The sequence below is a fragment of the Anser anser genome (assembly GCF_964211835.1).
Source record: "Anser anser genome assembly, chromosome: 5".
NCBI lineage: Eukaryota > Metazoa > Chordata > Aves > Anseriformes > Anatidae > Anser > Anser anser.
In genome coordinates, this window is record NC_139725.1 from 2,827,954 (window position 1) to 2,850,350 (window position 22,397).

The following is a 22,397-nucleotide window of genomic DNA, read 5'->3' on the forward strand; positions in this document are numbered from 1 at the left end:
TCAGATCATTCTATACACCCCTGAAAAATTTCAAAAAATTGTTCTCTAGTTTCCCTCAGGCTGGAAGTTTGTAGCTTCTGTTTTAGATCTAAATAAGGGATTTTATGACCAGAAGTGTTTATTTTTTATTATTTTTAGATCTGTATGAGTTTTTAAGATATCGCCTTAATGTTTGAATGTCTCTTTTTATCATGTACTTTAAAAAGTCTGCGTTCATTCCAACCTGCCTGCTGACGCTTGGCTACGCACAGGGTCTGATTTGCTCCCCTGCATACTGCTTTACAACCCTCCTGGAACAGCCCCCAACTCAGCATCATGGTGCTGCTGTACATCTCCTCTCCCTGGGCCTAGTCAGAAGTGTAAAGAACCTGCTTTCGCTTACACATAATTTATGCCAACGTTCTGAAGGCTAAGGTGAAGCTTCTACACTGTTCTGTCTGTAATAAAAGCTAGGTACAAACACCACTCACCACGTACTGTATTTGATACTGTCTGTATACAAGTAGTACTCAGTCACATAGGAATTAGTCCAAAAGCGTCTTGCTCGTGCTTTAATAGAACTGCACTGGACATACCACTACAAAGCAAACAGGAAACATTTAATTTCCAGACCACCTATCAAAAAAACCTTAACCCCTTAACTGATACCGCCACAAGTTTAAGAGGAATCTTTCACCATGTTGTGAGTCTCAAGTGTCTTGCTTTTTTCTTTACCAGTCATTCTCAACAATGACGCTGTTCCTTGTTGTCTCAGATATGGCGTTATGCTCAAGTGTCTTACATGAACGATTCATTCCCCCTTGCTCGGTTTGTGTCAGTCATTTGCCAGTAGCCCTCTTCGGCTTCCCCCCAGAGGTTACAGCTGTTTGCTGACCTTCAGCAAAAGGGGGGACGGGCGGCAGGAAACCCAGCCGGCTTCCCCGGCCAGCACAGTCCCGGCCGGCACTCGGGGTGCCTTTCTCGTGGGAAGTGCGGCTGGCTGCGTGGAACAGAAGCGGGCAGGAAGGGGAAGCGCTACTCCTTTTCTCCTCTCTAAGTCACACAGAGAACAAAACCTCCACAATTAAACCTCGAAGCATCAGGATGCGGGTGGCGTGGGGGCTGGTCTGGGATTCCTGTTCCTAAGCGGCGGACCGGCCGTGGGCGTTGGCCACTTTGCCGTGTGCTTGCTCGGTCGTTTTTTTTTGCAGAATGGCAGCCAGGCCTACCCTCAGCCTGCCCCCCCGCCCCCCCGCGGCCCTGCCGCAGCTCCCGGCCGCTCGGCGCCCGCCGCCGAGCCCTGGCAACCGCGCGGCGTCACCGGGGTGCGCCGGGAACCACCGCCCCGCGCCTGCGCTCAGCGCCGGGGCCCGCGGGGAGCCAGCGGCCCCGCGCCGGTGCGGTCGGGCGGCGGCCAGCGCCATGCCGGGCCGCTGCGGTGAGCCGGCGGCCGGGGCGGGGGCGCGGGGCCTGCGGCCGGGGAGCGCCGGGGGGGGGCCGCTGCCGCGCCCGTCGGGAAGGGAAGGGAAGGGCAGGGCAGGGCAGGGAAGGGAAGGGAAGGGCGAGGCGGCGGAGCCCGTTTGCTCCGGGGCAGCGTTGGCCCGCCCCGCCCCAGCGGCGGGCGGTGCGGCCGTGACGCAGGCGGGCTGGGGCGCTTGGCCCGGCCGGAGCCCGGCGGTTGGGCGCGGTTCAGCGGCCCCTCGGGGCAGGTCCTGCGGCCTCGGCGGCGGGCCGGGGTGGGCCGGGGCGCCGCTGGCTGGCTGCTCGGGTCCGAGGGGGCAGCGGCTCTTGGTGCGCCTCTGGTGCGGCCTGCTCGGCGCTGGGGGTGCTGCTGGACCCCAGTGCGGCGAGCAGCAGGCGCCACGCGGCGTCGTGCTTGCCAGGAAGGCTGCTTGAGCTAGAGGGATCCCTTGAGGTGGAAGGTGCGGGGTGGGTGGTGCTGCACGGGTGGAAGTTGGTGCTGTTGGGAGGTGACAGCTGGGGGTGTGCTCCTCAGCGCGGCTGCTGAACAGCCCCAGACAAGCAGAGAAGTGAGTTCGGCGGGAACAGACATCCATTTGGGAACAGAAACTGATAACAAGTCAAACAGTAAATGAGAAATTTGTTTTCTTAGCTGAAATGCAGGAGTAACTTATAGAGCACTGGGGTAAGAACGTGCTTTATGCTGGGTATCGTGTTTTACTTCCCTCGTGCCAAGATCTTGGCAGCTGTATGCCATGTTTTTGGGGCGTTTGATAGACAAATACAGCTTTACGTACACATGGGGTGAAGTTTTGTTCTGTGATGCTTCTCATAACGGGTTTGCAATGCAGCTGCTACCACATTATTCAGCATTTAAGGTTGATACTATTCTGCAGTTGGTTTGCTATTGCAGACCTCTGTAGAAGTCTTTTAAAGGTGTGAAACTAATAGTTTGCATTACAACCAACAAACTGTAAAGACAGAATTAATTTGTATTAAAACAAAAAGGCAATTCAAGACAAATAGAGGGAAATCATGAAGCAATGTTAGATGAGAGTGAACAAGGGGAGTAAGTAGATAAAGACTTTCAGAATCAAAAGGCATAGGGGAGAACCTTGTGAAAATTGTTGGGGAAAAAGATACAGGTGTAGACGAAAAGTGAAATAAGTTGATACTGGAGAGGTTTGAGCAAGTCAGTTCAGTGATACATCCTAAAGTTGAGTCTTCTGTGCAGTTAGGGATTAGGCTAGTTTCACTGATTCCGGAATTGGTTTATAGCAATTCGGATTCCTTGACTTACCAGTTTAAGAATGCTATGAGGGTTCATTGAGGTGCCAGTCAGTCTGATGTAGGAAAACTAACTCTTAATGTAATGCCTGTGTGCAGACATACATTGATATGTTCAATTATAGATGTTCTGACTTTCACAGATGCGACCTTTTTTCTTTTTGAAAAAACAGGTTGTCATCATAATCTTGAGGTTTTGTTTTCCATTCCATTGGATGCATTTATATGTGTGCGTTGGAGTTGCTGAAAAATCTGCATGCAAAGCAATCTCTATTTAATACGAGTAATGCTATAAGCAAAGTAATTTATTATTCATGAGCTGTTAAAGCTACATTCCAGTCTTTTGCAAGTGTTCTTTTTTGTTTCTGATTTGACTATTGTTCAGGTTGCATTGTTGTAGAATAATTAGACTGGTTAGCAAGCAGCTAAACTCTTAGACTAAAAGAAAGAAAGGGAGCAGCCATTCATAGAACACACGAATGTAACTCTTTAAAATCTTTTTAGCAGATGCTTTACCAGTGAATGAGAACTTCTTGCTATGGATTTGAGGTGAAGAACTTCACTATGGGTCAAATTTCAAGCCAGACACAAACTGTAATGAACAAGTTGCCAGAAAAAGTAGCAAAGCATGCCTCTTTGGTTCAAGAAAGTGGTTTCCTAACGTATGAAGAATTTCTGGGAAGAGTAGCTGAACTTAATGATGTGTAAGCCTTATTTTGTTTCCTTCTTTTTTCATGTTTTACAGAGAACTTGTATGCAATATATTCTTCTGGGCTGGCTAAGCCAGGACTAGCTATCTGGTTTTCAAATGTTTCCTTTGGATCTTAAAGCTGTAATGGTTGTAATGCACTTAAAAAACAAGGCCATTTCTCCTCCTTAAAGTCACTTTTCTCCAATACTCTTCTTTCTGCCAGTGTTGCTTCTCTCTTAGAAGCTCACAAGAGGTAGACATTTAGCTCCGTCTTTTTGTGTTACCTGTCACCCTTGTTCTTCTGTCCTCCACCACCCACCTAAAGATGCCATGCTGTGTCCTCTCTGCCCATGACATTTGATAGGAAGTAGCAATATGAGCTCTATAAAGAGACAGTGCAGCAACCCAGGGAAGGTAGTACCTGAGACAGATATTTGTGACCATTTTTTCACGAGAGGGAGTAGAGGGGAAGGTGCTGATCTATTCTGTTTAGTCACCAGTGATAGGGCTGCGGGAATGGTGTCAAGCTGAGGCACAGGAGGTTTAGGCTAGACATCAGGAAGAGGTTTACCGAGAGGGTGGTCACACACTGGAACAGGCTCCCCAGGGAAGTAGTCACTGCACCAAGCCTGTCGGAGTTCAAGAAGCGTTTGGATTGTGCACTTAATCACGTGGTCTGAAATTTTGGGTAGACCTGTGCGGTGCCAGGAGTTGGACTTGATGATCCTTATGGGTCCCTTCCAGCGCGTGATATTCTATGATTCTATGTCTCTGGACATGCAGTGCTGTTCCTCATTAAAAAATGAAATGCGCTTTAGTATTTGAAACCAGTGACCAAGATAATCCCAAACAAAAGGCTGCATAAGTAAGATTTTTTCATAGCATGCATTTTGTTTGATACATTGACAGTAAAAAGAAAAGAAAAAAAAAAAGCAGAGTTGTTGTTTTCACTCAGTATTTATGGTATAAAATGGGCTGAGGTGGAAAAGGGGTTTTGCTGAAAAGAGTTTTTTTAGTGTTTGGGTTTCGGTAGCGTTTGCCGTTTAACTATAATGCGAAGTTGTATTCAGTTTAAAAAATATCTTGTACAGTGTCATGCTTTAATGAATGTCTATTGCATCGTCAAGAACAGACAGCTACATTTGGGGTAGATGGATTTTGAAGAATGTTACCTTATGTTTCACCTGAGAATCTAAGTATATTTCAGTATAATTAATTCCAAAATATCATTCTTGTTCATTTTTTTTAGTTTTTTACAGCATTTACTTTAGCCTGTAAATTTAGTTTGTTCTCATTCTTGTGGAAAGACCATTGTGTCTGTATTTCATTAAAAAAATAATAAATCATCTCAGGGCCACCTGAAGCTTACTGCTTCGTTATTAATATATGCTAACAAAAATACACCTTTTCTGCATGTAATGGTACTTGCTTTCCTTTTATATATATATAATATATATACATGGTAAGGAAATAAACTTTCTAGATAGCATAACAGGATTGTATGACTACTGTAATAATCAGTGAAAGTATATTTGAATTAAAATGTCTGTAAAGGATGCTTACGTTTTGTGAGGTTTACTGTTCAATTTAAAATGAAATGGACTTTGTATTTTATATTGAATGATATGCGAAGAAGGTCACTACTCTAGGATAAAAAGCATGTAGGTAAACAATAAATGATATTATAGTAACTGAGGTTACTGATCTTTGCATATCTAGCACATAACGTTAGATTGATGTTTCTTTATTTCAGTATTGCAAAATTGGCTTCTGGGCAAGACAAACATCTGTTATTTGAAGTGCAGCCTGGTTCTGATTCTTCTGCATTCTGGAAGGTGGTTGTTCGGATAATCTGTACTAAAGTAAGATTGCTGAAAAATTTAATTTGTCAGGGGTTTTTGTGTGTAGATGTTTGAGGACTGTCACTTTCATTGGTAAAATGCAACACCTGCTAGATTGTTGATTTTGGTACAGGTGGATGTATTCATGGATATTATTTGAGATAAATCAAAAGTCTAGATTTCTGCAAAAAGCAGGTAAACAAAAACACTTTCACGACTAAGCTTAAAGGAATGGTATCTTCTAATGGTGCACTTACAGCCCATTAATTACAAATTCATATTCGACTTTTGAGATTACTCAAGTGATTATGGACTAAATGATCTTTAAAGTTCCTTTTCAACCCAAACCATTCTATGATTCATGGATATCAAAGAGTACAACAAACTGGGAACCATATAGTTCCTTAATAGATGAAGTAAGCCAGCAATTCAGGGCATTATTAGTTGAGCTAGCATAACTGTATATATCCTGACTCCTTATAAAACCAATCTAAATGTTAAATATTTAACTATTTGTTTGAAGACCATGACAAAACTTACTAAGGTTGCTCTTACTAATAAGGAGATTTTTCCTCTGTGAATCCTATCAAGATAACATACATAGATGGTTCTGAAGCCACTAAGCAATCTTAATGTGCAGTTCAAGCCAAGTGAATGTTCAAACTTTGTTTGAAATGAACAGTTTGTAACTTTTTTGGTTGCTGTTAGTTTTCATTAAGGCCACTATCATTGCAGGCTATTTTCAGCTCAAATATGAAATGGCTGATTATTCTCTTCCCTGTTTTAAGGTTAACCCATTTTTTAGGCATTATGTCCCTGCTTGCTTAAAACTGAATCCTTCTGAGCAATGATGATAATTGTCTTGCCCCAGAAACGTAGTCCTAACTGTTCTTCAAGAGAAAACAGAGAGAGCTGTATTTTCAGATCTTAACTCTTACTGAAGTGGACTGCAGTTTGCTAACACTGTGATGGACAGTTGGGAAAGTGGCTACTGTCATGAGAGTTGCAATTCATAAAAAGAATTTTGATAAATGTACAGTAAAAATCTGATATAAAACTGTATTTAACAATTCTTATTTCTTAAGGTAAATAAAGCAAGTGGCATCGTGGAAGCTTCAAGAATCTTGAACTTGTATCAGTTTGTTCAGCTTTATAAAGATATTACCAGTCAAGCAGCAGGAGTTCTTGCACAGGGCAGTGCTTCTGAAGAAACTGCGGAGAGTTTGATGTCTGTGTCATCATGCCAGGCCAGCTTATGGATGGGAAGGTATTTTTATATGCTTAAGCTTCTGACCACAGTTAAAACGTAAATATTTTGGAAGTTGTGTGTAAAACCTGAACTGCAAACACATAATGATCAAAACTGAACGTGCTTAGAAGATGCAGACTTTATCATTGCAAGCGTTGATAGCACATCTTCTCTTGTACCAAGAGAGCTGCAGTGAACTTGGTTAAAATTCTTTTGGCACTACTATACCTTAGCTTTCAGGACAATCATTTTAGTGGTCAGTTTTAATATAAACATGGTATATGTTGTACCTCCTGAATAAGGAAACAGGAGGAAATGGAATCAGCTGCAGCTACAAATCTAGGGATTTTGACAGTGTTTGTTTAAACAGATTTTGTTATTGTTCCACTTAAACTTTCTCTTCCTCTTCTACAATTTGGCATGTGAAAGTTCCCATCTGTTGCCACTAGAAACTCATCAATTGTGGTAGTAATTTAACATGTAAGACTGGAAAAATGTGAACTGTCTCACACATGTTGACATCCTGCTTTGTTAACTAGAGGAAAAGCAAAAGACTGAGGTCAACACCTGCAATAACTTCAGTTCAAATTGAATGTAACAGCAAGAAGGTGCTCACTCTTTCCCTATGTGGAAATGTGGGTAGTGATAATGCCTTACTTCCAGCTTTCTGAATCAGTTCAGTGTTCTAACTTAGTCTTAAGTAAGGTAGAGTTGCTGACCTTGTTAACTCTTCTTAGTGTCATATTCCAGCTGTTAGATTGAGAAAAGGGTAAACAATGTTGTCATTAAATAGAGCACACTTTTTTTTTTTTTGTAAGCCAGTGGACTGCAGAATATGCTCTTTTTGTTCATGTTCCTGTTTCTCATATTTGGAAACAAATAATCTTCAATTATTAGCTGTTCTGAGTTATTAAAATGCTAGTATCAGGTAGCAAATTTCGCGCACATTTAGGAAAGCATATTCTCCTGCTCTTTCTCAAAGATGAATGTATATCTAGAAATGGCCTTTTAATTAAACAAACTGCCACAACCTCAAACCAGTTTGTTGTGGAAAACAACTTCAGGTATTACTAAAGTCAATGAATAGATAAAAGGTTTGCTAGACTAGTTTCATTTTCAGGCTTTGAGATGGGGAAGACGAGCATCCTATTTCTGTGCGTGTAAACTTCTTTGCTTAAGGTAGTATTACTGACAAATAACAAAAAAAAATGAACATACTTCTCTAATACGATGGGGTAATATGCTCTAATTTTGTGAGCTGGCATTTTCCAATTGTATCTTATCCAAGCTGTTCAAGTCATTCAGAAAAATACAGCCTGAAGCACCTTGAAGTATTTTGCACCTAGGAAATTGGTTTTCCATGGTATCCTCCAACTTGCCTAAACTCTGGTCACCTTTAGACGTTGTTCAGCTCTACAAGAGCTGTCTGTCACTGTCCAAAAATAGCAAATATCTGTTTCATTCTTCTTCTTATCTTAACTTCTTACACTGGGAATGATACCCTCTTTCTCTGAAACATACAGCTCCTATTCAGAGCATTCCAAAATATCCGTAACTGCTTTATGCCTTCTGATAGTGAAGAGAAAAACATTTCCTTAGTTTATCGTTCTTATATTTTGCCATTTCTTCAGTAACTTAGTCCTATAGCTAAGTCTTAGATTCCAGAAACATTGTAAATAGGGTACCAGTTTTGTTTTAAGTGCTTGTGTAGATATACCAGCAAGTCTCAAAGACTGAAGTATTATCAAAGGGTAGTATTCAGAGCTGCGTGGGGGAGGGAAATGAAAGGGAGCAAGTCCAAAGAACACAGTGGGGAATCAAAAGATATATATATATATGTAATTTTTTGAAACTGTGCTTCTCGATGTACATGAATCGGCATCTGTAGTTATACAAAAAATCTCCTGGCATTCTAAAGTAATTTCTCAAAAAGCAAATTGAAAAGGAAGATCCAAGAACCTACTGAAGAATAAAACAAAAGTATGTTAGTTACTGTTCATTAGCTGGCTAATCCGTACAGTTAATAAAATTACTCTGTATTTGAGCATCTCCCAGGACACCTAATCTAAAGCAGTTTGGTCAATAGTCCTTGAGGTGGACTGTCTTTCCTGAAATGCCATGTTTTCTATAGTGCTGCCTCCAAGCCTCAAGTCAGAGAAGGGATTCCCAAATCAGGTTTTTTGTAAAACCTAAAAATTCCAGGACACTTAACTAGCTGTTTTGCATATGAGCCTTGACTAGTTGGATCATATCTAGTTGGCTCAGTGAAAGTTGAGGATTCTCTGTACCTTCTCACGCTTGAGAAATCTTGGTGATGCAAATATTAGAGGTGCTGCTGTTATGAACTTGAGATACAGATACCTGTTATTTGAAAAAAATGAAGATAGATAAAATGAAAGCGTCTGTCCCAGTGAGCAATCTCAGTTTTGAACTCCCCTCACACTCAGGAATACCTGGAAGCTTAACTGGAAAACCTGGGGTAACAACCAACTTGGGAGGAAATCTTAATTTGAAGGAATAATAATGGGGAGTGTATTGTAAGTGAAAACAATGCTTTTCAATCTTAAGAGCTGTTTAGCTTTTGGCATTTTGATGGCATGTGAAATTAGTGAACATGCACTCCAGTAGAGAATCCTCTTAACATGCGTGCTTTTGTCACATTTCCTAGGGTTAAGCCAGAACACAGAAATTTGACCAAGTTCATTCTGAAATATTTCAGCCTGACAGTCTGTGAAAGGAAGGCAGATTCTTCTCCTGCCTTTAATGTAAACAGTGTTTCTGTTCATTGGCCCAGTTCTGTGATATGTAACAGTTACAATTTACATTTCCCTTGTTGATACGAAAAAGGATTTGCATAACCCTTTGCAACACCAAAAGTACAACATGACAGAAAAAAATAAATGTGTTTTCTAACTTAGTCTAGTTTGATTGCTACTATCTATTGGTAGCTTGAGGTTGTGTCGGCTAACATAGAATAGGATGATGTAACTACTTCATCCACAAGACTGCGTCTTCATCGTGGATAAGTACAGGTGTTCTGTTCTGTCCATTAGTAATTTTTATGAAAAATGTTGTAACTAGTGTTTTTACTAGGGCATAAATATAAAACTTAGTTGTCATCTGGGTGAAAATACTGCCTTCTCTTCTGCAGGGTTAAACAACTGACAGATGAAGACGAATGTTGCATCTGCATGGATGGACGTGCTGATTTGATCTTGCCATGTGCTCACAGTTTCTGCCAGAAGTGCATTGACAAATGGTAATAGATATTAAAGGTTATTCATTATTTTATAGTATGCACTGCTTATCTGACTTGTTTCAGTTTGGTCTGACAGAGTCCTTAGTTAGTTGCTTAGAATTTAATGTTTAATTACAAAACGTTGTAATCTTGTTTGAAAACTAGAGAAAAATAGGGCATGTGCTGATGCTGGTACATTATGGTGCACAAATCTCATAAAAAGCTGCTTTTTGAAGAAAAAAACAGTAGCTTGCAAGAGTATGCAGATATGAACGCAAGTTGGACCATCTTATGGCCCAACCATCTGGGGAATAGCTATTACAGGAATTTTTGTCTGTGTGTTGTGCTTTCCTTTGAAACAAATATACAATTTACTAAATATTTTTTTCCCATGTGACATCCTTATCTCTGAACTGAAGAGAAAAGGATTTGAATAGTGATTATTCGGTGGATAAGGAATTGGCTGGATGGCCACAGCCAGAAAGATGCAGTCAACAGCTTTATGTCTAGTGTGGAGGCCAGTGACAAGTGGTGTCCCTCAGGGGTCTGTCTTAGGAGTGGTGCTATTTGGTACCTTTATTAATGACACAGACAGAGGGATCGTGTGTACCCTCAGCAAGTTTATAAATAACACCAAGCTGAGTGGTGCAGTTGGTAAAATCAGAATGAAGGGAAGTCATCCAAAGGGACCTGGACAAGCTAGATAAGTGGGCTCATGAGAACCTACTGAGGTTCAGCAAGTCTAAGTGCAAGGTGCTGCACCTGGGTCAGGGCAGTCCCAAACGTGAGCACACACTGTGTGAAGAACTCATTGAGAGAAGACCTGTGGAAAAGGACTCGGGGGTGCTGGTGGACAAAAAGCTTGACATGCACCAACAGTGCACGCTTGCAGCTCAGAAGGCCAACTGCATCCTGGGCTGCATCAACAGAGGAGTGGCCAGCAGGTACAGGGAGGAGGTTGTCCACCTCTGCTCAGCCTTCCTGAGGCCCCAGCTGGAGTACTGCATCCAGGTCTGGTCCTGCAGCACAAGAAAGATGTGGACCTGACAGAGCAGGTTCAGAGGAGGGCCGCTAAGATGATCAGAGGGCGGGAGCACCTCTCCTATGAAGAAAGGCTGAGACAGCTGGGTATGTTCAGCCTGGAGAAGAGAAGACTCCAGGGACACCCCATTGCTGCCTTTCAATACTTTAAGGGGGCTTATAAGAAAGATGGAGAGTGACTTTTTACACTGGCAGATAGTGATAGGACAAGGGGGAATGATTTTAAACTAAAGGAGGGGAGATTGAGTTTAGATTTTAGGATGAAATTCTTTACTCAGGATGGTGAGGTCCTGGAACAGGTTGCCCAGAGAAGCTGTGGATGCCCCATCCCTGGAGGTGTTCAAGTCCAGGTTGGATGGGGTCCTGGGCAACCTGATCTAGTGGGTGGCATCCCTGCCCATGGGAGGAGGGTTGGAAACAGATGACCTTTAAGGTCCTTTCCAACACAAACCATTCTGTCATTGTGTGATTGTACTAAATGTATCGGTTTTTCTAGGAAACAATTTATTCTTAATAGCAATGCCTTGAAACGTTTCTATAACGTACCTTATATGTTCAGCCTCAGAGTAAACTGAACAGCTTTTCAGCTTCTGCATCTGTCTGATACATCAGCTGTTGGAAAACAGAGAAATTGCTTTCTGTAGGAGAGTAGCTCTCTCCACTGGCCACACAGAAGACCTACAGGGATTAGGCAGTGTTCTGGCAGTCTAGCATTAGGTGATACGGATATTCTTGGAGACTCCTGACTAGTTAATCCACGTGATTTTACATTTTAAGTCATAATGCATAGGACTTGTTTTGTGTCTTTTTCAATGGCTTATCAAGGAAGTTACCTTTGTAATACTTGCTCAAGAAAAAACATAGTAAAAGTCTGTGGATCTCTGAGTATAGTCAGTCATCTCTCTTTTCTAGGAAAATATTTTAACATCAGCATTACAGGGCTTATTTTAGCTATCTTGGTGGAGAATGGATTATATTCTACTATGGCTGATGCATCAGCTGAACTAAGTTCCAGTTACACTATTCTTTTCTAGTATGCAGTTTCTAAAGTTCATCTCTTCTTAACCTAGGCACGTAACAGAGACTCGCAGCTTAGAAGCATAATTGCTTCAGACAGCGAAGTGGGTGGAAAGGGACTCTGAGGGGCCAATTCTAAACTTTAGTGGGCTGATTGATCCAGGAAAAGGATTTCTTTTTCTCTTTACAGAGAAAGCTTATGGAGACTGGTTTTTGAAGTACCTCAGCTGTGTATCTAAACATACGAAGAGTTAATTTAGACCATTTAAACTTTCTGGAAGGTGTCTACGTGTATTCTGTTTTGCCTGAGCAAACTCAGAACATGACTCCAAATTTATCACTCAAAGACTAGAGCTGCATTCAGACCTGTTGGCAAATCTTTCTCGTAAAGAAAAACTTCTGAAACAAAAAAAGATACTGGAGGTCTTGTCCCGTTAACCTGATGATTCTTTAAGTTCTCACTGGGTTGGCTTTTTTTGTTGTTGTTCATTGGTTTGTTTGTTTTGGTGGCCAGAAAAAAGATTATCAATGAAAAATAGTCATTTCTCTGGATTTCTAACAGGAGTGATCGTCACAGGAGCTGTCCTGTCTGTCGTCGCCAAGTGACTGGGGCAAGCGATTCTTGGGTGGTTTCAGATGCACCTACAGAAGATGATATCGCTACTTACATCCTTAACATGGTAGATGAGGCAGGCCAGCCTCACAGACCGTGACACTGGCCAATAAGCTGACAGTAGTAGAAGCACTTGAAGCTTTTGTTTTCACGAACATCTGGTTTTACCTCTTGTTGCCGTTCTTCCAGTCTTTTAATTCTCTTCTTGGCTGCTGTGAATCTGTGTTGTTCTTTTAAAACACAGCATATATGAGCCAGTGTATGTGTTTGCAGTCTTAATTATTAATCTGTACTTTCAGTGAACTCTTTAATCATTAACAACAGTTATTTTAACAGTAACTTTTGATATTAATTAACAATTTGACTACTAGATGAAGCTGTTTGTAACAACACAGCTACAACTGCTAACTGCTGTTTGAACATCACAGTGTATTGTTACTGAAGATGCACCGTGTTAGATGGATTGACCTCAAAGTTCTTTTCCTTAAAAACAGTCCCTTTTAGATTCATGACAAATACGAATAAAGATGAGTTAGGACTAGTGATTACTGATTTTAAATTTTACTGCTGAAACTTGAAGATGTCACATTGCCTATTCTTCAGTAGCCAGTCTTGCTATTTTTAGAGTTAACAGATACCGATTTCTATCTGTTCTGCTACAAGTTTTAGTATTAATTATTTTAAATCTGTTTCGGAGGGTGTTAGACATCCATATAAGTGTACTTGTGCATTTGCCGTTATTCTTCTAACTAGATAATCTCTTATTTATTTTTAATTGGATATTTAGCATAGTCTCATTAGCTTGAAAACGTAAAGGTTTAACACACAATCCTAAAAAAGTAAATCACTTCCTTTCTATATTTTTTTCATCAAGAACAGCCACAATTATTTTTAAACAGGCATATCTGAAAGGAATGGCTTTATTTGAATTAGCAGTTAAGGTGTCGTTTAGTCTGACGCTGTGGTTTTATTTGCTTCTCCTAAGTTTTCCAAGTGATAAAACTAGGTATACTAAGGATTACAAGGTGATAATCTAAGTAAGTAAGGTGCTGTGCTTTCTATCTACAAGTGCAATATGCTTTTATGTAGCAGAGAGAATCTTCTAGTTTGATAATAGTTATGTTTGCAGTGAGATATGCATGTGACAATGTGGGAAAAGGGAACTGGAGTTCAGCAGTGTATTTCTGTCTAGCAGAGCTAAATCTTTAAAGAGCTGAGTTTAGATAGTCTAAAACAAATTGTCATCATTAGTATTCAGGAAACCACATCTTAAACCTCTTTGGCTTAAATAATATTGTGGCAACCAACTGCTGTTGTGAAGACTGAATTAATGAATATATTTATTTTTGATATTAACAAAGACTCCTCTTTTAACTTGAGGCTGTTGAGAAATACTCCACTGTATCATTTAAGGGAATATCAGCATATATCTTGCTTATTTTAAGACTGTATTTTTAATTGCCATACTTGTTCAAATTTGATGATGCCATAAGACTAAGGCCTTTTATCAGAGAGTAGTTCTCAACTACAAGGTGTGTACACACACAGATAAGCACATTTGGGTTATTTTTCTTAATTGGCTAAAAATAATTGAATTATGTCAATGACCAAATTTGGGGAATTCCTCTGTTATACTTCTATTTGCTAAGGAATGTGCACATCATAGGGCACCCATTTAAGCTTGGGTTGTGGCACAGTTGTCAAATTTATCATAGACATTTAGACAGATAAGCAACATACTCCTGTTGTGTGTATCATCTAAAAGCCAATATGGCTTAATGTATAAATCTCTATTTAACTATTCAAAAATCCATTTATGAACTATTTTTAGAACCATTTTAGAACTATTTTTTTCCCTTTGTTAATCCTTTGATATCAATGAGGTATTCTTCAGAATATATATGGACTGTTTAGTTACCTAAGGGCAGTTATTTGGGCTGAAAATTATAATAGTCAGGGATTTTCCACTAAAATATTCTCAAATGGTCCTAATCACATGCCAGTTTGGTTTCATTTTGCTTTTTGAGCTTGCATTACTCCATATTAAGAACTTTAAAGTCACATTTGAATTTTAAAAACTGTTTTTTTTTTTAAAAAAAAAAACAGTCACTGGAACACAAAAAGCATCTAAATCTGCTTCAAGCTAACTTAATTTTTCAAGTATTTTGACAATTATACTTCTAAACTGAGATTTTATAAGTTAACTTTCTGCTGAGAACTTACATGAACTTCATAAAATATAATTTTGTAATGAATGCAAATAGATTGTTAATTGTAGCATAATGACACTTGCAAATACAATATAAAAATACAAAATTATGCAAAAATTAATTAAATAGTGAAAAGTAAACTTTGTATTCTGTACAGCTTTTTTAATTAAGTTGCTTATAATTCACACTGCTGTGATGTAGGTACTGTAATGTGTGCCTTGTAAAATACATGTACTGTATGTTATATGGGATAATAGGTATATTAACACCAAAAAGTTAGTAATTTGGTACAGTTGGTATTTCCTATTCTGAAATATATTTAGCAACCAATTTTGGAAAAGGAATCACACTGGCAGGGACATGGCAGTGTGTTCCAGAAGCTAGACCTTAAAATGTGAATTAATATGAATAACTGTAGGTGGAGGGCATTAGAACTGAATCTTCTTGTGCTAAAGTGAAGATTTCTTACAGATTTAAAGTGAAAATATAATTTAAGAATTATAGATTGTATTAATATCTAAGTACATTCCAATATATTAAAATTTGTGTATGAATTGTGCAATAAAGTTACTTTGGAAGAAATATCAAGCTTGAACAATCTCTTAGCTTTAATACCACAAAAGTCTGGAAACTGAATTTTAATCTGTATTCAATTCCATCATGCAGATGGTATGGTTAAATGTCATAATGAGTCAGAGGTTTCTCAAATGTTAAAGTGTGATATTAGCAAGGTAGCTTAAATGCATCTCTGCAGAAGGACTCACTGTTTCTTCCTTTTTCTCAAAACAAATAAATTGGAACATTCTGCAGTGGTGGAAACAAACAAACCTCCACTTCTCAAAAGGACAGTATCAAGCAGGTTTTTTTTGGGGGGGGGGGAGAGATTTATTTATTTTTTTCAAGTAATTGTGATTTATTTTGTATGCAAGTTAGTCCATTGTGTTTTTGATAATACTTTAAAGTTTAAGAATGGTAAGGTGGGAAAATCCTTTCTTCTCAGATTTCGCCTGTTTGGGTTTTATTTGATTTTTTTTTTTTTGGGGGGGGTGGGAGGTCAAACAGAAATTAAATCTATAATTGATGTGTTTCTTCTGTCTAGTTGCTTGCTTTATCTGTTTGGATCTTTGGAAGCCAAGTGACAAATGAGAGAGGAATTCATTAACAGGTTAGGAAATTAACAATTGCAAAACATACAGTTGACAGAGACACCAAGAGGTAGGTGAAAAATTAAAAAATGTTTATATTTAGTATGTTTAAAGATTAGGCATCAAATCAATGGGACATACATGTTTATTTTTTTTAGTGGTAAATGGCATATTTATCATGTATATCTTTCCTTTTAAAGAGAATTCTGTGTAGAATTATAAAGGTTTTCTAATCCCTATTCATCCTAGTTCTGGAATCACAAAGCAAACTATGAGATCTCTGTGCTGTAGGTTTAAAACACTTTGTGCCTTGCTGAGCCCTGGATCAGCAGCCTCCTCAGGGTGCCTTAAATGTAATTGGGAACCGTATGTTAACCTGTCTGCCCTTAAATCTTAATACGACATCTACCCTTTAGTTCTGCATCTACTAAATACACATGGTCTGTAATGGAAGAAATTATATTGTGACTAATACTACAGTAATGAATTGTGTTCTTTGTTTTTCTGTTGCTAAACCACTCTTGAATATAAGTTGCCATGAAGTTTTACTTTCACCTGCTGTAAGTGGTGACTGGAATTTTGCCTATAAGCATTTCTTAAAAATTATTAGAAAACTGATTTTTTTCTAGTCATCTCTTCAGATGCTTGTCTTCTAAAGCCTCCTTTTTATTGTACAGCAACATACCTTAAAGAGTTTTTTCCCATTGCTCCATGTAGCTGAAAGTAATGTGAATGGTACAGCGTTCTTCTCCAGTAACCCCAGAGTTCTGTCACTAGATACGCGATTTGCTGTAAATGAGCCTTGTTCTTATCAATGTTACATCTGTAATGGATTTGACAAGTTCTTTACTTTTATTATCTGAGATGTCCATTCATGCATTAGGAGGTGGGTGATTGCTTACCTTGCTAACCTAGCTATTGAGGTTAAAATATTGAGCTCTATGCATAAGCTTCATAGGTGTGAAGTTTAAAAAAAAAAAGTCTGTTTTGGGAATGTGGATGGAACTGCGCCCCATGGTAAGACTGGTGGAGTGAAGAATACTATTCAACAGGTAATCAAAATCAGCAAATGAGCACGCTTCTTTGATTCAAATTAGTTATTAATATATTTGGAAACACACAGTATTTTTATGAATGAAGCCAGAAACTTCCCTTTCAGGAATTCGCTTGTATGTAGAACAAGGTAGGGTTTTGGTACAAATGTCTATGCACCCACATTAATGTCTCTCCAACCCACTTCAATAGACCTTAAAAAAAAAAAGTATTTTTTCATGTGGGAGGGTACTTGTTAGCCATAGTTAATGATTAATGCATTAGCAGTGTTGTTTTTCACATTATTACATATAGTATGATGCTTAATGTTGGTATTTAGTGTTTTGAGAAGTATAGGAGAGAAATACACGTTATTCAGTTATGTATGTTCCCCATTTGCTACTCTTGTGCTTAATGTGCACCCAGCTTATTCAAAAAAAGCAACAAAAGGTTTGTACAGAGAGACACATTTTTTTCATCTGCAAAATCTTTATTTTCTACTGAAAAAAGTAATTTGTGTTAAACTCTTTCCCTCAGAAGTCATCTTTACTGCAGCAGAATGTTTATGTTGCTATTAACTATTTATTTCAGTTTGTCACTTATAAACTTCTTGGTTTTGTTGGTTGATTTTTTTAAATTTTTTTTTTTTTTGGTCAGATAAGGCTGTTCTGTGTGCTTAAATTGTTTCATCTGTGGGTGTCAGAACTGCTTTCCTGCTCCCAAATTCAGTTGCTTTGACTTATACTTTAGCACTAAGATGAAGCTCCAATATCAGAAGAGCTGCAGCATGCCCTACCCAGATTTCCACTTTGGATGAGCACAGAGACAAGATACAGGGTGGGTAGCCCTGCAGTACAATTTCACCTTGGGATGTAATGCCAGGTCTTCTGTTGGGACGAATCAACATAATTGGTTTTCATTAACACTGGGTTGCTTTAAGTCAGCTAAACATTTGCTCCCTTTCCTAAATAATGTTTATCTTCTGTATCTCTCTCTGCTGTGTTTTGTTTTTTTTTTTTCAGTTTTCATGCTGTGGTAATCCTTCATCTTTGGTTTAATCTTCTGTAATACTAACAATTATATTGCAGTTTTTTAGTTAAATGTAGAGATTTTCAGCAGCTACAATTTTATTGAGAGGCATACAAACACAAAAATCCTATCCAGATTGTTTTCATTTATTTATTAATGTTTAATGCTTCCACAAGAACCAAAGATAAACATCATTTAACCCAGGCACAGAAGGAGAAAGCAGTTCTCACAGACATCCCTTCCTTTACCCCCCCTTTTTCAGGCCAAAATGTTAACTAGGCAACTAGAATGGAAAGGTTTAGCCACAAGTAAAGAGCAGTGACGTATATGAGAAGGTAAGATAGGTCTGGTATGAAGAAAGACTTGCATTACCCGGTAGCAGAGTAAGTGCCTTAAATCTGCTAAAGTTCTCTAAAAAAAAAAATATGGAAGAGCATCGCTAGAAGTAGTTCAAATGGATATGTTTTAAATACCAAATAACCATAATTAACCACTTTAGTGTGAAAGTGTAAAATGCTCAGAGCTACCAGATTTAAGGAAGTCTTGAATAACGTCTGAATCTTAACACCAATGAAATGATGAGAAAATAGGCTATTCTCCCATTCTGAAGTACTCCTCCCCCCCAACCAAATCACCACCTACAGTGATGTTCTTCTAGTCCCCTTCTGTTTTCTGTTGGGTAAAATAAACGGTGTAACCAGGTTGGATCTCAACACCGTTTGGGAAAAAATTACATCAGCAATTGCCCGGTCTCACATTTGAATAAACGTGTCCAACAGTAATTCAGATGACATTAATGCTCCAACACTGGATCTGCCCTTTGTTACATACATATCCTAATATTGCGAGGTTATTTGAAACAGCCAATACGCTTGTACAAAACTGCGATTTAAAAAAAAACGCTCAAGGTCTGGAACATGAGAATCAGTAACCTGAGACTCAGTAACCTTTTCCAAATTGAAAGATGACCAAAAGAGATATAGTAATGGATGCCTGAAAGGATGTACATTTGTTTTCCTAAATATAACACTATTAGCTCAAGTCACGCTTAAAAGCAGCACCCAAGAATGCACTGAAAGGAGAATTTGTGGTAATGGTCATTTGTGTGTTATTGTTGTTATTGTCAAAAATCCAGATTAGTGTCTCTTAACAATGAATACTGAAAGATTCAAATAGTTCTGTATTTTGATTTTTTTATTTTTTTGTTTTGAAAAGCTACCACCATGTTAGAACCAGATGTTTCTGAGGTCAGGGAAGCAGAACATGTACTAGAACATACAATAGTATAATGTCAAGAAAACTGAAAAAAAAAAATCTAAATGACAAAAGAAGCCATAACAGCAATGCTTAGGTTAAGCAGCCCAAGTAAAGCAATGATTATGAGATGAAAAATACTTAAATTCGTCAAACAAAACATGTTGCTGATACAGAGTGGATACAGTTGCTTTTCTCAAGTAAACAATGTTATGTTTATAAAAATTATTAGGGTGTTGTAGTAATGAAGACAAGACTTCTGCATTTTACCAAAAGGTACCAAAAAGGCTGTAACCACTGTTTTTAGACCATTGTAAGAAAATTACACTCTTGGATCCTGGTAATGCATTATCATAGAATCATAGAATGGCCTGGGTTGAAAAGGACCTTAAAGATCATCTAGTTTCAACCGCTCTTCTCTGGGCAGGGTTGCCAGCCACTAGAGCAGGCTGCCCAGAGCTGTATCCAGCCTGGCCTTCAATGCCTCCAGAGATGGGGCATCCACAACCGCCCTGGGCAATCCATTCCAGTGCCTCACCACTCTCTGAGTGAAAAACTTCCTCCTAATTTCTAACCTAAATCTCCCGTCTTTCTTTAAAACCACTATCCCTTGTCCTATCGCTACCAACACAGGTAACCAGGCATTCCCCCTCCTGTTTATATGCTCCCTTCAAGTACTGGAAGGCCACAATGAGGTCTCCCTGGAGCCTTCTCTTCTCCAAGCTAAACAAGCCCAGTTCCCTCAACCTTTCTGCACAGGAGAGGTGCTCCAGCCCTCTGATCATCTTAGTGGCCCTCCTCTGGACCCGTTCCAAGAGCTCCACATCCTTCCACATCTGTTAAGTGAGCTTCTACAAATTTCTAACAGTGAGGCCAATAGGTACTGTTGATTAAGACCTCAGAACAATTTCATGTTACACAGTTGAACAGTATAGCACTAGTTTGCAGGGCTAGCTGCACAAGGGATTAAAAAAAATGGCACTAGTGGAACACTAAGACCTTAGGCTAAATGGCTGAAAAGCTCAAGACAAGTCTTCTGCCACCTGTCTGCAACCATATTTTGGATGAAGAATTCCTCTTCTAACCTTGCCAACACTGCAGCTCCCTGAATGACCTGAAGTCTGTTCCTGTTCCCCAGGGCACCCTGCAGCAGCATTAGTTTCAGGCTGCTTCCTAGGAGTCTTTTTTCAGGTTAATTTCTCTTAAGGGGCTCTTACGGGCCTGTACAGTTATAGGCAATGAGGGGGAGTTCTTCCTTCCCTCACTTTGCTATTTTCCTGCAATCACCATTCAGGACAGCAGGTACATAGGAAAAAAAAAATGTCTCTGAAGGTATTGCTTTCAGATCCTATAGCCTGTGGAGTCTGTCTTCAATAAATATATATGTTTATGCCATTGAGTAGTTTAGGTATTATCACCAACACACCTTCTGTCTGCATTTACAAGGGAAAGTGAGACCTGATCAGCTCCTGAAAGGAAGGATGTAGGTATCCAAGAGAAGGGCCTGGCCCAAGAAACTTGAGTGGCATGAGATATTTGATGTAGTAAAAGCTTGCAAGGTTCTAGGTCTATTAAGGCTTAATTGGCTAAGTTTTGTTATTTGCTTTTTATGCATTAGTTCTGAATTACTGTTCTAAGATGCCTAACCTCCCAGTTTATTGTTTTAGATATCCAGGTCTCTAACTGTAGGCTGAGGATCTTAGCTTAGGGACTACAGGCCTTCAGATGAAGTAGTGTAATATTGAATTTACAGGCATCTACATCCTCTGTTTGCCCCTAGCCTTGAAATCCTTTTTGGTGTGAAACTACCTGCAATTTCTACTATATGGAGATACTACCTTGTAATATTACTTGTACTCCTTTCTGAGTGAAGTAATACTTTGTCTTAAGAAGGATGTTCAAATAGAACAAAGAATCGAAGTGATAAATACTGCAGTAGCTATATATTACTAACCACTCTGTCATAAATAAAAAGTTTACATTTGAAATGATCTCTTTCAAGTGGGGTAGCTCTGTATAAATAGTTTTGAATTCTCATTCAACTCTGTAATTGACTAAAATAAAAACTAACACAAATTTGTAAAAAGACATCAGAAGTAGGATCAGAACCCAGGTCTGGAGTTTCTACCACTGATTTGTAAGAACACTTCCTTTGTTCAAGTAAAAAATTTCTCATTACATGCAACCAAAATTATCTGCGTAAATTTCCAAGTAATTTGAACTGGCATACCCACATATTCTGATTACAAAGCAATAAAAAAGTGTTCTCAACTTACAAGACAAAGTTTTCATAATTACACCACTTATTACAATGTACAGTAGTGACAATTTTGACACTGTGTTTTCTACCTATTAGATTAAAGAGCATTAATCTGCTGTTCTTCACAGATAGCCTACATGACAACAGGAAACAATTAATTAATTCATCATTAAATGTTTCTACCAAATTTTGGTTTTTCTTGTTTTCCAATTTAACTGGTGAAACATCAAGGTAAAAATTGTGTCAGGACACATTCCAGAATGAGAGGGTAGCCTCTAAATTACACACACCGTACAATCTGCTAGTGAGTAAAAGGGAAGTTTAAACTTCCGATTGGTAAATGCCATGATTGCTACTGAGATTTGCAGGACAAAAACAGGTGAATGGATTCTGTCAGCATCTGCAGTATCCTACGATGCATCTTACAGATGCATTATCTATAATCTCTGCAGTTTTGCAAGCTACAGTTAAGACTGTATGAAACAAATTATACATAATTGAGTTTGCATCTAATATTTACAGCAGTCTTACAAACCCTACTGTTTGTAGAAACTGAAATTTTTGCAATGAGAATAATGCTGTAAAAGAAAGCAGCAAATGCTGTTTACCTTCCATAGCTACTCTATTTTTCTCTGTACTGTTCAGTTATGTCTTGGTAGCATCAACAACAGATGATTCAATATTAATTAGCATCTCATCCTGCTTGGGAATGAAACGTTCTGGTTTCTTTGAGTTTGTAACTACTTTGACAGAGTAGAAATCTCTTCTGTTCTCATAGCATCAGACAGGAAACTAAGTTCATTACACAGTGTCTCATACCTGAAAGCCATCCGGATCTGTGCAACATTTGTCTTCCGAATGTCATTTCCCTCAGGTCCTTCTTTACAGTAGTTCAATCCTAAGAATTTCTGTTTTTCCTGTGAACATGATTAAACATAAAGGAAGAAATCAGTTCAACTGTTTTGATTTATTGCATAACTGAATATATAGTTGAACAATTCCAGTACAAGTGGAAGGAGCAACTTTAACCAGCTGGCCGTTGACCTTTAC

At 39.0% G+C, this 22,397-nt stretch overlaps 2 protein-coding genes across 17 annotated transcripts in view; one reads left to right on the top strand and one right to left on the bottom strand.

The window, feature by feature from the left end:
- The first annotated feature begins 1,277 nt into the window (after positions 1 to 1,277).
- RNF141 (ring finger protein 141) lies at positions 1,278 to 20,983 on the top strand. Of its 9 annotated transcripts, none has more exons than XR_014585553.1 (7): positions 1,278 to 1,417; positions 3,235 to 3,431; positions 5,172 to 5,280; positions 6,345 to 6,526; positions 9,660 to 9,767; positions 15,727 to 15,842; positions 17,462 to 20,983. XR_014585553.1 is itself a non-coding variant. In XM_083840028.1 (7 exons), exons 2-6 carry the CDS (start codon positions 3,250 to 3,252, stop codon positions 15,764 to 15,766), a joined length of 621 nt encoding a protein of 206 aa, XP_083696154.1. In that variant the 5' UTR covers positions 1,278 to 1,417; positions 3,235 to 3,249; the 3' UTR covers positions 15,767 to 15,792; positions 17,462 to 20,983. The 9 variants fall into 9 exon arrangements, 8 of the variants coding, with proteins under 8 accessions (XP_083696154.1, XP_083696153.1, XP_083696147.1 ...); XM_083840028.1 differs by having other exon boundaries at positions 15,727 to 15,792; XM_083840025.1 differs by lacking the exons at positions 15,727 to 15,842; positions 17,462 to 20,983 and adding exons at positions 2,093 to 2,125; positions 12,367 to 15,209 and having other exon boundaries at positions 1,327 to 1,417.
- AMPD3 (adenosine monophosphate deaminase 3) overlaps positions 16,299 to 22,397 on the bottom strand; it is a 36,863-nt gene continuing 30,764 nt past the window's right edge. For 3 of the 8 annotated variants that reach the window (XM_083839983.1, XM_083839981.1, XM_083839980.1), the window contains 2 exons: positions 22,167 to 22,264; positions 16,299 to 16,595 (listed from right to left, as the gene is read on the bottom strand). In XM_083839983.1, coding sequence (XP_083696109.1) covers positions 16,439 to 16,595; positions 22,167 to 22,264 — 255 coding nt within the window. In that variant the 3' untranslated portion in view covers positions 16,299 to 16,438. Of the gene's footprint in view, positions 16,596 to 16,638; positions 17,020 to 17,963; positions 18,245 to 19,009; positions 22,265 to 22,397 lie in introns of those variants that run through there. The other 5 variants (XM_083839987.1, XM_083839985.1, XM_083839982.1 and 2 more) reach the window with 3 other exon arrangements.